We start from the raw sequence: 16464 nt of genomic DNA on the forward strand, positions 1-16464 counted from the left end.
TAAAATTGTTATTTAAAAAAAAAAATGTATTTATATAAAACTAGAAAATAGCATGACTTAAATATTAAAATATCCTAGACCAGATTTACATGGAACAACATTATTAATATCATCAGCACTATTTGAACAAATTCTTGGAGTATAGCTGATGAACAGTTGGTCAGGATCAATAGGATTACTTTTAACAATATTTGTCATTACATCACCTTCTGATACATTTTCGTGATAGTTGATTATTGTTTCCAAATTGTCCTCAGTGTAAGAATGTACATTACCATCTCTATCAATGCCACCAAACTCAATAAAATCATGATTCCAATTATTATATATCACTTTTCGATAATTGGAACCAATTAATAACCCGTATTTATTATTAATACACCCTCTAACTTTATAACTTTTGCCCATACAAGGTTCATTAGGCGAAATTTGGAAACTGTTAATAACATAATTCACGTTAATTCCACCTCTTAAATCCAAAACATCTATTTTGTTGCTTTTCCTTTTCAATATATACTGATAATGTCCATTTGCACTACTTAAAATTTGGGAAATTCCATTCCCATGGTTCAAAGCATCTGAATAAACTAAATCTGTGCTTTGATTGTTGTTCTGCTTACTTCTCAAGTCAATTCTATAAATCCTATTTTTATTATCACCAAAAAGTACCGCGTTATTCATACGTTGTTCTTTTATATGGTAGTCATCGTAATCACTAAAACATGTAACTATGGTAGATTTGGATATATTGTGATTATTAGGTTTCCACGTTACTATTGGATCTTTATAATTTAAATCGTATAATGCTATCTTATCTTTAACGGATCCACTTAAAAATTGGAAATCAGAAATAAATGATAAGGAATAAACTGTTTCATATTTTTCATTTGTTGGATTTTCAGTCGAATAATTAAATAAACTGGTTATTCTTTCTTCCTCGCAGTAATTTATTTTGTGTAGTTGAAGTGGTAAATTCTTATGAGATAGTATTACTAATTTGTTGGTATGGGTATTATTATTTTCGCTGTCAACGTATAATGAAAGTTTGGGATGAATTACGCCAGTAATGATAGAATGCGGCTTAAACCATCTATAAAAAGGGACTAAAATTTTTGGTGCTTTTATTTTTGCATTGTTTTTATTTTTGTTTTTTCCACCATCCTCGGGAACTAAATATAGTCTAACCCCATAATCATTATGGAAGGTAACTGTCCCAGTTCCATCAAAACACCACTGTGCATCTGTACAAACAACCGGTAAAGATTGTAGTGTATCACAACAAGATCTATTAATTAAAAAAGCATTATTAGTTGTTCTTGATAATTTGGGAAATGTATAATCTGGATATTTTTTTGTTAATTTATACCACTCATAGTATTCTTTTTGTAATATTTTATCAATGCTGTTTCCATAAAATAAGCTATCAGTCGAAGCATACATTCCAACTGTTTTTTACGCATAGTAAGAAATAAGAAATAAAATCTTTTTTAATTTAATTTTTAATTTAATTTTTTTCTTTTTTTTGCGGGTTTCTTGTATTATAAAAAAAAAAAAAGATGGGACCAAAACATATTGACAACTTTGAAAGAGTTTGAGTTAAAATAATATCAATAATATTCGGGTAACATTCAGTTTTCCTTTTTTGCATAAAAATTTGGTTTATTTGCCGTACTTTAAGAAAGACTGTGTTTTAAATCCAATAATGTTATTCACTAAAAGCGTTTTATTTTGTATTTACATTTATCCATTGGGACAGTTAAAATCGAATCATATTCTGAGGTACTAATACTTCAGGATTAAGCACCCGTTTTCCCTTTAACAATCACGTAGAATTCTATATTTTAGAATTATTTTCTTACAATATATATGTGCTATATTAGAGACGAAGAAACAATAATATATAAAAAGTTAATTAATTTAATATTTGGGGAAAAAATAATATAAAATAAAAGATTGACACCATTATGATTAATAATTTTTTATACATTAAATGTGACGATCAGCATCATAAGCGTAATTCAAGGCCATTAGTAGCAGTTATCAACTTGATTGATAATTAATTTCTTGTTTTATTTAGAATTTTATATAGGGTAAATATAAAATACCATATAAATTATAAACAATCATTAAGAATATCTTTCAAGAGATTCTTCCTTTATATACTTTTCTAATTTGTTCTCAAATTCGTTCCTTTACCTTTATTGTTGTTCTATTGTAGCCGCATGTCTTATTCAACATATGGCTTTCACCTATTTTTCATATTATTAATTATGTTAGAGTAATAGTTATACTTTTTTCTTCGACTAATAATTTATATTGCAACATTTTCAAGAACAGCCTTGTTGGCGCAATCGGTAGCGCGTGTGACTCTTAATCACAAGGTTACGGGTTCGATCCCCGTATAGGGCTTTTCTTTTTGGTTAATTAATTGTTGTCGTTTTTTAAGCAATTTTTTTTTTATTTTTATTATTATTATTTTTATTATTATTCACATATATATGGTAAAAACAAAATCTTACAAGTGTATACAGAATAATCTATTTAATTGTTCAGGTATATTATTTACCAGTGTCATGTGATTTAAACCAATTGTACATTTTTTTCCTGTTGCGATTCTTCTTCTTCTTCTTCTCCTTCTTCTTTCTCCTCCTCTCGCTTTTCCGTATTTCCTTTAGATTCCTTTTTAGAACGTTCATGTGCAGTTTTCTTATTAGAGATGAATAAGGAAAAAAGAAATCCTAATCCACACAAACCAATACACATATAATAGACATTTCTGATGGATTCGTTTAATAGAACAGCCAACAATGAATTATGACCATCGAAGTGAATACCTCTGTATGAAATGATCTCATCAATATTCATACCATAAACACTTAAACTGGGATTCGCACTGACTTTATTAAGTAGACTTACATCAAAAATCATATTAGAAAAAATACCACCAAAGGCCATGCCTAATAACTTAAATAACGAATAAATAGAGGTTAACGAAACCAACTCCATTTTTGCAAATGGTTTAGTTTTATCAATTTGTGCTTGAACAGCTATTAATGTGGTTTGAACAACACCACCAAACGCTATTCCCGGCAAAATTAAAAATCCGATTTTGTCACTACTATTAGAATTAACAGAAAATAAACACAATATACCGCTCCCAATAATACCGAGCATAGAAGCTAAAACAATAAAGGGTTTTAAAATCCCTGTTTTTTTATTGACAATACCTAAAGTTGGAACAGTTAGACAGTTAGCAACTAGCATTGGAATCATATGAACACCAGCTTTCCAAGCGGTGTTGTTGAATATAAGTTGAAAATATTGAATAATGTAAAGATTAGCGCTTATAAAAAACCCTGAAACTAAAAAATTTGTTAAATTAGTACAAACAATAGAAAAGTTATTGATTGTGGATTTGGTAATCAATGGGAACCTTGGCGCTTGGTCATTAAACAAATACATGGTAAATTTTTCAAAAATAAAATAGTCATAAATAAATGACAAAATAACTAAAATCCCACCTAAGGTTAATAAAGTAATCACAGCGCCAGAATTCCATGTAAATGAATCACCGCCAGCAAAAGTTAACCCCAACAAGAATAGAGTAAATCCAGCAGTTGATAAAATAAAACTTGGGATATCAAATGTAACCATAGTTTCATAATAGACTCTATAATAAAAGTGCCTGGTTCCCATGCTTTTGAAAAAGTTCCCAACTGTTGCAGGTAAATTTTTACAAGTTTGTAAATCAAAAGAATTGAATTTAAAAGAAAAATAAAAAAGAACAAATGCTAAACCGCCTATTGGTAAATTAACATAAAAACACCAACGCCAGGTAACATGTGTAGTAAATGCACCACCAATAAATGGACCAGCAATAGATGCTATTGCGAAGGTAATGCTCATAATGGAAATAATAAACCCTCTTTTAAACTCTGGGACGATTTGAGAAATAACAATAAAGCATAAAGTTTGGATACCACTACCACCAACACCAGCGATAATTCTTCCACCAATTAACATATTCATTGAAGTAGCAACTGCTGCGATCAAAGAACCCAATTCAAAGATAAAGATGGAAACACTTAGACTTATTTTAGTACCAACCTTTGCAGAAATACGGCCCCACAATAAACTGAAAACACTACTTGGTAAAGAGTAGCCAGTAACCATCCAACCAGATTTTGAATAGTCATTAAACTGCCTCGAAACTTGCTCAATACAAGTGCTAACAATAATAATATCTAAAGCGGCTAAAAATAAAATTAGACATAATGAAGCAACAACCGTAAATAATTTAACACCATAATAATATTCATCGTGTTCAGCATTTGCCTCTTTAGAATGTGATGGCTTCGTATTTTGTCCCTCGATAGTATTTTGAGTGTGAAGCAAAGAAGTATCGTTATTGGATAATATTGAATTTGTGTGTATAATTTCTATTTCCTTAGTGGTACTGTTATTATTATTAATTTTTGACATTACTGGATGCTCAATGATTTCTCTGATTGCAAAATGTCACAATTTTAATGTAAATACAGTTTTCAGCAGAATTGAAAAGAAAGAAAAAAAAAATGAAAGATCTAAAATATTCTACTCCTTATATATATATATATATACATATAAACAGATGGGGGTTTTTTTTTTCATTTACTTTTTAGAGGTTATTTAATATTTATTTAGATAAATTTTCCTATGGCCTTCGTTCTTAAAAGTGAGTCAAGGACTTAATACTATATGCTTTCTTTTTCTTTCAGCAGCCGTTCATGTTTTGCATTTTTAGGTGTAAGAATCTTTTTTCTTTTTTTTTGGTTTTGGTAAAGTGTTATTGCCATGGAGATAATTATTGTATCTTGTATGGAAATATTATATACGTGGAGTTAAGCGTAGATGCGTAATTTACATCACTATGGATAAAAAGATTTGCTCTGTTTTTTTCTATCAAGAAATTAAAAAAGTATTATTGATTAGTAATTGTTTTTTATTGTTAGTTTTTTTTTTTTTGCCTTGGGTAACGGCTAGAAAAAGCTAATGAATTCTAAGTTGAAGGATGAGTAATAATAATTATTACAAAGGGTTATATAGTTGTGAAATTTAGCTATTTTTTATTTATATAAAGTAAATTAAATCTAAGATCTTATTACTCTTTATTTATATTCCATTTTTAAAAATAATAAAAATATTGTATAAATTTAGTAATCAAAAGTTGTAAAATTAAACAGTTGAAAATAAACAAAAAATAAACAAATTAAATTATATTGAATGGAATGTTTCGGACATCAGCTTAAGTGCATCATTTAAAACCGTCTTAGACAAACAAAAAAAAGAAAAAAAAAAAAAAAAAAAAATATGGGAAATTATTTATTTTTTCTTTTTTCTCTGTTTATTTTTCTATTTATTTCTTAAAACTAAAAATGATGAACCATTTATCCTACTTTTATAACAACTCACATTACACTTTACGTCCTTTTTTAAAAAGAGAAAGGTGACACATAATTGACTAATCACAGATAGAAGATGGGGTATAATGGTTTCGGTATAGATTTGATGCAGCCAGCACCACCTAAAAAGCCATTATCGGAGATGACGCCAGAAGAACAAGGTGAATATGGGGCAAATATGATTGTGAATTTTATGAGTTCTTGTCCAGGTAAATCGATAATTAGTGGGGTTACCGGTTTCGCTTTGGGTGGAGTTTTCGGTTTATTTATGGCCAGTATGAACTATGATACGCCAATTCATGTTCCCGGTATGCAAAATCCAGTGATGAAAAATATTAACGACTTACCATTTAAGCAACAAATGAAATATGCCTTTGTAGATATGGGTAAGAGATCTTGGAGTAGTGCTAAAAATTTTGGGTATATCGGTTTAATTTATGCCGGTGTAGAGTGTTGTGTAGAAAGTGTTCGTGCCAAGAATGATTTAAATAACGGTTTAGCAGCTGGTTGTATAACTGGTGGTGCATTAGCATATAAAAGTGGTCCGCAAGCTGCTGCTCTAGGTTGTGCAGGTTTTGCTGCCTTTTCTGTTGCAATCGATATGTATATGAGAAATGAAAATCGTACACCACCAAAAAATGATTTTGACGAGTAGATCTTAAATACAGAGAAAGAACGGAATTATGGATGTAATTACCATTATTACATTATGTTTTTTTTTTTTTTTTTTTTTTTTTTGTAAATAATCACTGTTTTCCCTGTATTTCATTTCAATTTTACTTTTTTGATAAAATATATATGTATATATACATATACCCTCCCCCCTTTCATTACTGTATATTAATTAATAAAAAGTACTATAATAATAGATTTTTTTTTTATCTTAAGGTTTTACATTCTGAATAAATAATGGATTTTGTTTTATTGCTAATTGTTTTAAAGACAATAAAAGTAGCAACAAATAAATACAGACAGAGGATGTAAACAATAGTATTACAATGAAAGAAATGAAATTGTTCCGTATACATCTGGAAAGAAAAAAAGGCAAAAGAAAAAAAAAAAAAAAAGAAAAAAAATAACCTTTATCCATCTACTAAAAAGCAATATAAAAATAATAGTAATAATACAGTAATATATTCAAAATTAAAAGCATTATAATACAAAATAACCAAAAATACAGTCGTCCGCTATGTCTAAACAGAAAAAAGCCATTGGCTTTTAGGGTAGTCCCCTTTGAATAATCGTTATGAAGTTTTGTAAATTTATCCAAATCTCTCATGAACCTTATATAATTGTTAGTTATAGATTTCTTAAGTTGTTCCAAATCTTCCATTGTATCTATGTTAATGTACTGAATATCATTTTCAACACTAACAGCAGTTACATTACCATTTTTTTGATTGGCAAACCTTGAATTATCTCTAATATTTCTGCCACCAGTACTATAAGTACTAGACGGTTCACTATTTTCCGACAAACTTTCTCTAAATGTCATTTTATTATGATTGGTCTCTGTTAAATAAGGCAACGGTATTGGTACTCCAAAATTTAGGTTTGTTCTCCTTATGGCTGCTGTGTATGCGGTGCTTTGTTGAGATGAAATGGGATGTGTATATAGTATAGAATCTCCCTTAGGTATTGGTTTGGCAGATGAATTGATAATATTATCTTTAAAAGTTGGTTTAAAAGGAGGATCCTCTCCATAAAAATTCGGTGCTTGATCAATTTTTGTAGTTGAGTCATCGTTAAAATATAGATGATGATTATTGACCCTTCTATAATCGTGTATTCTTTTTTTATTATAAATATAACTTTGCTTTTCCTCTTTTTCTGTCTTAGGATCATAATTTTTATTTATCCTTCGAGTAACACTATTAGGACCATCACTACGTGATATAAATTTTTTGTCAAGTCTGGGTGTTATGGATTCATCTACATCCTTTTTAATGTAATTGTCCTTTTCAACGGTGTTTTCATCTTGATTATCCTGTTGATTAAATAATCTATTTATTTTGGAGATCCTGCGTTTACTTTGTAAAAGCGATTCGTGTGATGGTAAAAATTTTGTTCTTTTATTATCTTCTGTAGTACTATAAGGAAGAACCTGAACCTTATCTTGGTAGCCACCGCTTTTTCTGTTGCTACTATTATTTCGAAGAATATTATAGTTCATCCATCTGTTGTTATTTTATTTTATTATATTTTATTTTATTTTTTTTGAAATAAGCGTTGTGATTTATATGGTAAGTTAACTAAACATTAGTAACCAAGTTCCTTAGCAGCAAGAACAATAAATATATTCACGATTCTTAATTTTGTACAATCCTAGATGATTAAATATTTTTAATAAAATTACCGAAAATTACTCCTAATTCGGTAAAAGTGTTATTTTTGTTTTCGGACTTGCCATGAATAACAATTTTGAAAAAATTATGTGAACACGTCGTAACTTTATACTCATTCACTGTACAGATCAAATACTAAAAAGCAGGGGAAACCTAAGTAATAAAATAAAATAAAAAAATAACATAGTATCTGTCAGAAATATGAAAAAAACGACAAATCGAATGTTAACTGTAGAAATAGGACAAAGAGAGCCAAATAGGAAAGAAAAAAAATAGAAAACATACAGATGAACCCCATAAGTATAAATAAATATAAGTAAATAATTTATTAATAATATTAGACCATAATCTCTCTAATTTTTCCCCCTGCTTTTTATATACCAAATACATAACCAAAAAAAAAAAAAAAAAAAAAAAAAAAAAAAAAAAAAACGAAAAAGAAAAAGAAAAAAGCTTAAAAAATTAAATTAAAAAAACTGGAGAAATTTTTCAATTAAAATTAAATTGTTGGTCACCAACCCCCGAACCAAAACCGAATGCATTTTGGTTACTAGAAGGAGCCGCCATGGTGGCATCAACAGTATCTTCCTCCTCACCAAAGTATTTCTCAATAATTTGGAAAGCCTTTTCATAAATTTTTTCATTACTATCTTCTTGACAAACAAAAATTTTTTCCATGCCACCTGCACGTTCGATAAATTCAGCATATTGATTAATTGGAGCACCACGAGCTTCTTTTTCAGCCTCGCCAACTTTCAAAATATTTTCCAATGCATCTAAAGTAACCTCTTTAATTTTATTATCGGCAATCTCCAACAAGTCACATAATGGCTTAATACACCCCTGGGCAACCAAGTAATGAATTATATCTGGCTTTTGTAGCCCACCAGAAGAAGCATTAGAAATAGCCCAACAAGCTTCCTTTTTGGTTTTATATTCAGAGTTTTCTAATAATTTTACTAGAGGTGGGACTAAATTGGACTCAATAACAGCTTGAATTTGTTCGGTATTACCAGCAGTAATATTAGATATGGTCCAACAAGCTTCTTTTCTAATACTTTCTTTAGTGGAGGCTAATAAATTTCTCAAAGCTGGTAAAACACCGCAATTAATTACAACTTGTGTTTGCAAATCATTACCAGTGACAATATTACCAACGGCTCTTAGAGCGGGTGTTTGTACCAATGTAGATTGGTGATCTAGCAACTCAACCAATCTTTTAGGAATTCTAGCATCAATCACAGCTTGTATGGATTCAGTAGTACCATCACTTAAGTAAGAAATAGCCCAACAAGCATCCACCAAAGTTTCAGTGTCTAAAGAATAGATTAATTTAGCCAAAGTTGGTAATGATTGGGAAACAATACTCCAGTCAGGCTGTGGTTTTTTACCTCTACATAGATTAGATAAAGTCCATGCGGCGGTTCTAATTAAAGAAGTTCTATTCATATCAAATAATGATAAGATAGGTTGCATTGCACCACAATTCAAAACATAATCTCTATAATTAGTACTATCACCAGCAACATTACCTAAAGCCCAAATAGCCTGTTCTTTCACTTCAATGCTCGAAGAATTTAATAAATTAATGAAAAGGGGAACCGCACCGGCCTCAACAACAACTTTAGTTTGGTCGCTAGTACCAGAGGCAATATTAGTCAAGGCCCAAGCAGCTTCTAACTGTAACATTTCTGGTTGATTTTCTTGCATAAACGTAATCAATGTAGGAACTACACCAGATTGGATGACAATATCAATTGGAGGATGATGCTCACGAGATAGAATTTGCCTAAACTTAACAGTGGCTGCTAGTTGTTCTTGTAAATTGGAAGATTGAATTTGTTGGATCATAGATGGTAATTCCTGTTGTAATTGTTTTAAAAATTGAGAATCGCTTTCATCATTACCGTTTAGATTGTTAAGATTGTTTTCATCATCCAATTCATTATCGGAAGTGCTTCCACCGTTGGAAACAAAATTTCTTCTTTTTGCTAAAACTTCATCTCTTTTAGCCTTTCTTAACTCAACTTGCTGAGTATCTCTACGACGACGCAATTCATCAGCGCTAAATCTGCCTTTGTTTTTAAAATTAGTACGTCTATAATCGGGAACGAATTTAGTACTACTAGATGCCAGTGATGTTGAGTCTGTTGGGTCCATTTTTTTTTTTCTTTTCTTTTTTTTTTTATTGTTTATGTGTGATTATATTGTAGTATGAGAGGATGAAGGCAAAATGGGAGTAGAGAGAACGTGAGATTTGCTGGTATTATTGATGTGAATGGTTTTTGTGCTTAACTTTGCGCTAAAGAAAAAAAGAAAATGAAAAAGAAAATGAAAATGGAAAAGAAAAAGAAAATGAAAATGAAAAAGGAAAAGAAAAAAAGAAAAAAAAAAAAAAAAAAAAAAAGAAAAAAGAAAAGCGTAGAAAACAAGAGAAAAAAAAAAGAAAAAGGAAAAAGGAAAAAGGAAAAATGGGAAATGGGAAATGAGAAATAGAACATGGAAAATGGAAAATTGAAAATGGAAAATGGAAAATGGAAAATGAAAAATGAAAAAAAAAAAAAAAAAACCAGAAAGTTATATAACAATACATAACCTGATATATAGTATATATATATATATATATTCTTCTCTTTCAAACTATAAAATTATAAACAGGTATATCAAACCCTTTTATTTTTTTCAATTCCATAAAAATATTGTTCACGTCCATATCTTATTACTATCCTTTCAGACTATAACCATGTTTATATACTTCTAAATAGCTAGATATCAATCAGCAAATTAACCTCTCCATCAAAAATTAGTCTTTAATAATTATTTTGCAAACATAAATTTATTGATAACAATAAAGTGTAAAGAACACTAAGCGTTTTTAAGGTTTTTTTTTTTTTTTTTTTTTTTTTTTTTTTTTTTTAGAGATTTTGTTTTCATCTCATGAATTTCTCACTTATTGTTAAGAATGCCTGAAAAGAACATATAAAAAATAATTAAATTAAATCGGCTCGGTATATATACGTACATACACATAGTAAAAAGAAAAAAAAAAAAAATTGGTATCATATTATTCGTTGGTATCATACAAAGATCAAAGATCAAAGATCAAAATAAAAATGGGTTCTCTAAATTTATAATATCACTAATATTTGGTATTTTAATCCTTCTTTAAAAATAACTTACCATTATTGTTTCCAGCTACTCCAGTAAAATTTCCAATTAAATTGCTAATACTAGTCTTACTATTACTGTTTGAATTCGACAGGGTACTAGCGTTACCGGCGGTGGTACCACTATGTCCACTCATACTAATAACTGGAACACTGGGCATCAATGTAGTAGAATTAGACATTGCTTCTCTTTCCACGTCATCTTCATATGAAGTCTCACTAGACCTTGATCTTGAACCTATACTAGCTGCATCAAACAAAGATGGGACTGTAGAAGAAGATGTCTGGGTCATAGGGGTTTGCACTCTAAAGGGAGAGTTGGTGTTACTGGCAACATTTTTACCGCCTGTGGTATTGTTAAAGTTGTTCATTTCTATAATTTCATTTGGGGTTAATCCGCTCAAATCTTGAATCTCTAAATCGTTACTTATACCACCGTTGAGTATTGTACTGCCCCTGGATAATGGATCCAGCTCGTACATATTATTGTATTTTAAGTCCGAGTAGGCCCATCTAGAATGGAATATCTTCTTCGCTATATTACTAGCGCTGTTAACTAATGAGGGGTCATTAATGATTTTTGGCAAATGATGATATTTGGTGTATTGGAAAATAGTAAACGATAATGTGGCACCAGCAACTAAATCTACAAAATAATGATGTGTTAAATACATAGTACTCCACCACAACCAACAAACGTAGAAAATGAAAACTGGCCTCAACTTTGGGAAAACATAACTGAAAAAAAGAGCTTCCATAGTAGCACAACCAGAATGTAAACTTGGAAGAGCACCAAATATAACAGCACTATTAGCAAATGCAGTGGAATACAAATCAATACCTAAAATTTCGTCTATTCTACGCAACCCGCCTGGACTACCCTTCATCCCATAATTAGCAGGTTGTATCCCATACAAATTTTTGTACCAAGGCGAAGCACTGGGGAATAAACTTTGTATAATAACACCGATCAAATTCATATAACCAAATGCAAAAGCGTAACCTCTTAAAAGCCTAGGTGGGCCAAACAAAAACAAAATAATAGCTACTACAAATGGAGCACCAAAATGGAACAACCCATAAGGAATCCAAGCCAATATATCGAAGAAATGGTTAGTGGAATTAGCCAAAATATCACTTAAATTGTCACCATAAAGTATAGTTTCCACAGCAGGTAACGCTTTAACGGAAATCGGACGTCTATAACTATTATTAAAAGTAGCGCTAGTAAAATATAAACCTAGCCAAGTTAAAATGGGCAATGCACTAAAGAAAAATTGCGAAGTTAATGGTATAATAAACAGAGTGCATAACATGATATAAAACAGCAATTTGCCTAATAATGGGGCCGGATTTAAAAAAAATACAAATATCCAAACACTTGATAAAAAAGAATAATGTATTATTTCCTTTGTGGTAAAAGTGTGATTTTGAAGGGCTTTTAAATTTTGCATTGGATTTAATGAGGTTTCCAAACCACCGACCTTACAATTATTGACCCTATCCTTTAGGAAGTACTGTTTGACGGCATTCATTTTTTTTTTAATAATGTTCATTTCTGTATTTATATTTGTAATTTGTATTTATATTTGTAATGAGAAAATGTCAAAGGAAACGATAGTATATATATATATATATATATATATCAAATTATGGTCGACAGTTTACCTTCTTCTTCTTCTTCTTTCCTTTTGCCTCGTCTTTGGTTCTAATTTTTTATTTTTTTTTTTATTATTTTTTTTCCTTCTTTATCTTTCCTTTTTGTTCTTTGAAATAGGCTTATATATAGTAAGGTGGGTCATATTGAAAGAGTAACAAAAAGTTAAAAAAAAGAAAATAAAAAAAAAAAGAAACAAACAAGCAAACAAGAGCCATAAAAAAAAAAGAAAAAAAAAATTTTGTTAAAGTGGCGAATTACAAAAGCTATTGCAAGAGAAAATCACTATACTTAGTGGGAGAGTAACATTTCTAAGAAATACGCGTACAAAACAATATAAATAAATAAATAAACAAAAAAATAAAATAAAAAGTTGATTAGAATTAAAAACAAAAACTAAACGAACATCAAAAATTTACAAAAACAAAACAACAAAAAAAAATATATAAATAAGTTGCACAGACATACACGCAGACACACACACACACACAACGTCAATTTACCTGTACGGTGTTTTACACCCAAGTGGGAGATGTAAGAGTCAGATTCTACATATAAACACCGGTGAGTGTATGTGTGAATCCTATAAAACTTAAACAAAAGCAATCTTCTTTCTACAATATCTCTCCCCCTTTTCTTCTTATAGCAATTTCAGTACATTATTATTATTATTATTTATGTAAAGAAACAAAGTCTACCCCGATACACAAGTACCATCTAGTAAAATGCAGCCTTTATTTAATTGTTGCCTTTTCTTTAAAACTTTTATACATCCAGGAAGACAGTTAAAAATACGACTTTTTTTTTTGTCTTTTTCTCTCTCCTCCCTTCGAACAAGGTATAAGTTGTACGCAACATAACCTTGTGATTTAAATAATATCTTTAACCCACCATAACCCCAAGCCTTTACAAAAATACAATTAGTTTTTTCTGAATAACCATTGCCAATTTGACACTTGCTTTAATTAGTTTATACATATAAATATAAAAATACTAGATACAAAAAAAAGAGAAAAAAACACGGTTATATATAAATGTATTCTACCTGTAAATAGATACTATATAAACATGAATACTGGTATACTTTAACGAATTAGATGCTAGCACACTGGATGTTTATTGTTATAATAATGACACACACACACTATTATAACAATAAACGGAAGAAAAAAAATTTTTTTCTCCCTCTTCTTCGACCAACAATCATGCAGAAAAACCGCAAAATATAAAAGCATCAGAAGTCGTAATAAAACAGACCATCAAGTCGTTCCCTTTCCCATCCTTAACGTATTTTTTTTAAAATTCAATAAACCAAAAGGTGCCAAACTAAACTGGTCAATAGATTAATCTTTTTTTTTTTAAATTAACAACGATAAAAAAAAACAAAAAATGAAGCGATTTACATTCAATTGTTTTTGATGCACACATTCAAAAAAATCAAACATACAACACACAATGCACAACGCAAAAAAAAACATACCAATAGCAATACCAGTATTAAATTCCAATTAATTATTAAACTTGAAGGTAGACAAAGAAAAAAAAACATGAATTGGAGAAGTAAACATTTTTCTATTAGCATAAAAAAACGTAATATAGTAGCAAACTCAAAAATAACTTCAACTTAACCAAATTTTTTCAGTTTAAACATTCGTAAAAAAAAAACTAGCACTTCGAGACATCTCTTTTTTTTTTAATTTTTAAAAACCAAAAAAGAAAAAAATTAAAGCTCTTCTCACGATAGTTTAAATAAATAAAATTAAAAAAAATTCAACATCAATGATAAAAAAGCAGCAGACACACAAATAAATGTGTTCCATATTAAAAAGTAAATATAAAGGGGCATAGTGAACAACGCAAAACATATAGATATTCCTATATATTTCTTCCTCCCTTCGTAAAAAAAAAATAATGTTTCAAAGATCATTCCTTTCCCAAAAAAAAAATCTTTCTCTTTCCCAAAATTAGACCACCTTTTTTTTCTTCTCATTCAGACATTAATTTTTCCCCATCCCAAAGGGAAAAAAAAAATTATCATCTAACCAAAAAAACCCAAAAATGTTTCTTTGATTTTTCTAAAAGACAAAAAAAAAAAAAACAAATATTTCAACAGAAAAATATCCTTTCTAAAAATATTTTTATTCTTTGAGATTCCCAGTCCCAGCAAAAAAAAAATAATATATTAATCAATTCGTAATAAATTTCAATCTAATAATAAAAATAAAAGCGAAATACGCTTCAAAAAATTTGAAACAAAAAAATAGAAAAAGCAACCTCTCGATCTCTTTTGGCTTCTTCATAACAACATCAAAGCACCAGCAACCATGGCGGAACCAAGCGTAATACCCAAAGCTTTTTGTGTACCAAAGTTAGAAGGAGCAGCGGCATTAGCTTGAACGTTCTTGGCTTCAGCAGTCTTTTCACCTTGGTGATGGGTATTGTTGAACTTACCATACTTGTGAGTACCGGTACTGGTCTTACTCTTAGAAACCAAATGATGGGTATTGTTGAACTTACCATACTTGTGAGTACCGGTACTGGTCTTACTCTTGGAAAACAAATGATGGGTATTGTTGAATTTACCATACTTGTGAGTACCAGTACTAGTTTTACTCTTAGAAACCAAATGATGGGTATTGTTGAATTTACCATACTTGTGAGTACCGGTACTGGTCTTACTCTTAGAAACTAAATGATGGGTATTGTTAAACTTACCATATTTATGGGTACCAGTACTGGTCTTACTCTTAGTACCTTGATGATGAGTGTTATTAAACTTACCATATTTATGAGTACTGTGAGTAGAAGTAGTAGTAGCTAGAGTAATAGTGGTTGTAGCACTGCTTGAAGTTTCATCAGCAGCAGTGGCCACTGCACTTAAAGCTGCTAAAGAAGCAATAGCAACTGTCGAATATTTCATTATTGTACTATATAACTATTATTGTTGTTGTATTGGAAAAAAAAAAAAGGTACCAAACCAAAATGTATCTTATTATATAAATACCGTTTAAAGTTCTATGATTCCACTTTAGAGCACTTGTTTTTCTTCTTTCTCTTCTTCGCTTGATGAAAAAGTATTTCAAGAAGCAAGAAACAAGAAGTTAAAACTTTAATGGAAAAGATTTAAGTCAAGTTAGACCAACCAAGATGAAAATTAACAAACCAAAAACAATTACAACTGTAAAAAAGAAGAAAAAAAAGAAAAATGTTAGATTATAAAAAATAAGAGAAAATTCATGTTGGACATAAGATGTTAAAAAAGTAAGTTCAAAAGAGAAAAGAGGAAAAACAGGTTCGAAAGAACAAATTAAAAAAAAAGAAAAAAAAAAAAGGAAAGAAATAGAAACAGAAAATAACTGGGTGAGCGAATAATCATGCACTTAAATTGACAAGAGTATTTTTTTTATACTATTTTTTTTTTTATTTTTTTAATTTTTTTTTTTTTTAATATTTACTCAAAGAACGAAAAAATTTTTTTACAATAAAAACCAAAACAAAAACAAAAAACAAAAACAAAAAAAAAACGCAAACGAAGCACACCAAGCATTTTATTATTATCTGATTATTTCTTTTTTTTTTTTTTTTTTTTTTTTTTTTGTTACTGTTTTTCTATCTCCGTGTACGTCAAAATACAACTACAAGATCTATTTTATTTCATTTTATACGCTATTGCGTATACATTTTTTATCTGCAACGACAAACAGTCAAACTTTACTACGATGTTTTGTAAGACTTTTTATCTCTAAAATTATGCTGAAGAATTAGTTGAAAATATACGCACAACCACCAAAAAAAAGAAAATTAACAACAAGAAAATGTTAGTTTAAAATAGGGGAAGAAAGCAACACTAAGGC

General features: G+C 29.5%; 7 protein-coding genes and 1 non-coding gene across 8 annotated transcripts; 2 read left to right on the forward strand and 6 right to left on the reverse strand.

Annotated features, from left to right (window-relative positions):
- Window positions 1-57: 57 nt before the first annotated feature.
- SWT21 (Swt21p) lies at window positions 58-1440 on the reverse strand (the record flags this gene model as incomplete). Its single annotated transcript, XM_046077624.1, has 1 exon — window positions 58-1440. One exon carries the CDS (start codon window positions 1438-1440, stop codon window positions 58-60), a length of 1383 nt encoding a protein of 460 aa, XP_045935417.1.
- Window positions 1441-2336: 896 nt separating this feature from the next.
- SCDLUD_002980 lies at window positions 2337-2409 on the forward strand. Its single transcript has one exon. It is a non-coding gene; the product is annotated as a tRNA-Lys (tRNA).
- Window positions 2410-2580: 171 nt separating this feature from the next.
- On the reverse strand, window positions 2581-4482 carry VBA5 (basic amino acid transporter; the record flags this gene model as incomplete). The annotated part of the gene is made up of 1 exon (XM_046077625.1): window positions 2581-4482. One exon carries the CDS (start codon window positions 4480-4482, stop codon window positions 2581-2583), a length of 1902 nt encoding a protein of 633 aa, XP_045935418.1.
- A 1035-nt stretch (window positions 4483-5517) lies between these two features.
- Window positions 5518-6096, forward strand: TIM22 (translocation channel protein TIM22; the record flags this gene model as incomplete). The annotated part of the gene is made up of 1 exon (XM_046077626.1): window positions 5518-6096. The coding sequence occupies one exon, from the start codon at window positions 5518-5520 to the stop codon at window positions 6094-6096; it is 579 nt and encodes a 192-aa protein (XP_045935419.1).
- A 438-nt stretch (window positions 6097-6534) lies between these two features.
- Window positions 6535-7614, reverse strand: SCDLUD_002983 (uncharacterized protein; the record flags this gene model as incomplete). The annotated part of the gene is made up of 1 exon (XM_046076653.1): window positions 6535-7614. One exon carries the CDS (start codon window positions 7612-7614, stop codon window positions 6535-6537), a length of 1080 nt encoding a protein of 359 aa, XP_045935420.1.
- A 661-nt stretch (window positions 7615-8275) lies between these two features.
- On the reverse strand, window positions 8276-9946 carry SRP1 (karyopherin alpha; the record flags this gene model as incomplete). The annotated part of the gene is made up of 1 exon (XM_046077627.1): window positions 8276-9946. One exon carries the CDS (start codon window positions 9944-9946, stop codon window positions 8276-8278), a length of 1671 nt encoding a protein of 556 aa, XP_045935421.1.
- A 994-nt stretch (window positions 9947-10940) lies between these two features.
- AUR1 (inositol phosphorylceramide synthase) lies at window positions 10941-12509 on the reverse strand (the record flags this gene model as incomplete). Its single annotated transcript, XM_046077628.1, has 1 exon — window positions 10941-12509. The coding sequence occupies one exon, from the start codon at window positions 12507-12509 to the stop codon at window positions 10941-10943; it is 1569 nt and encodes a 522-aa protein (XP_045935422.1).
- Window positions 12510-14906: 2397 nt separating this feature from the next.
- Window positions 14907-15530, reverse strand: SCDLUD_002986 (uncharacterized protein; the record flags this gene model as incomplete). The annotated part of the gene is made up of 1 exon (XM_046077629.1): window positions 14907-15530. The coding sequence occupies one exon, from the start codon at window positions 15528-15530 to the stop codon at window positions 14907-14909; it is 624 nt and encodes a 207-aa protein (XP_045935423.1).
- Window positions 15531-16464: the final 934 nt, after the last annotated feature.

This window comes from Saccharomycodes ludwigii, chromosome III, assembly GCF_020623625.1.
Source record: "Saccharomycodes ludwigii strain NBRC 1722 chromosome III, whole genome shotgun sequence".
Lineage (NCBI taxonomy): Eukaryota > Fungi > Ascomycota > Saccharomycetes > Saccharomycodales > Saccharomycodaceae > Saccharomycodes > Saccharomycodes ludwigii.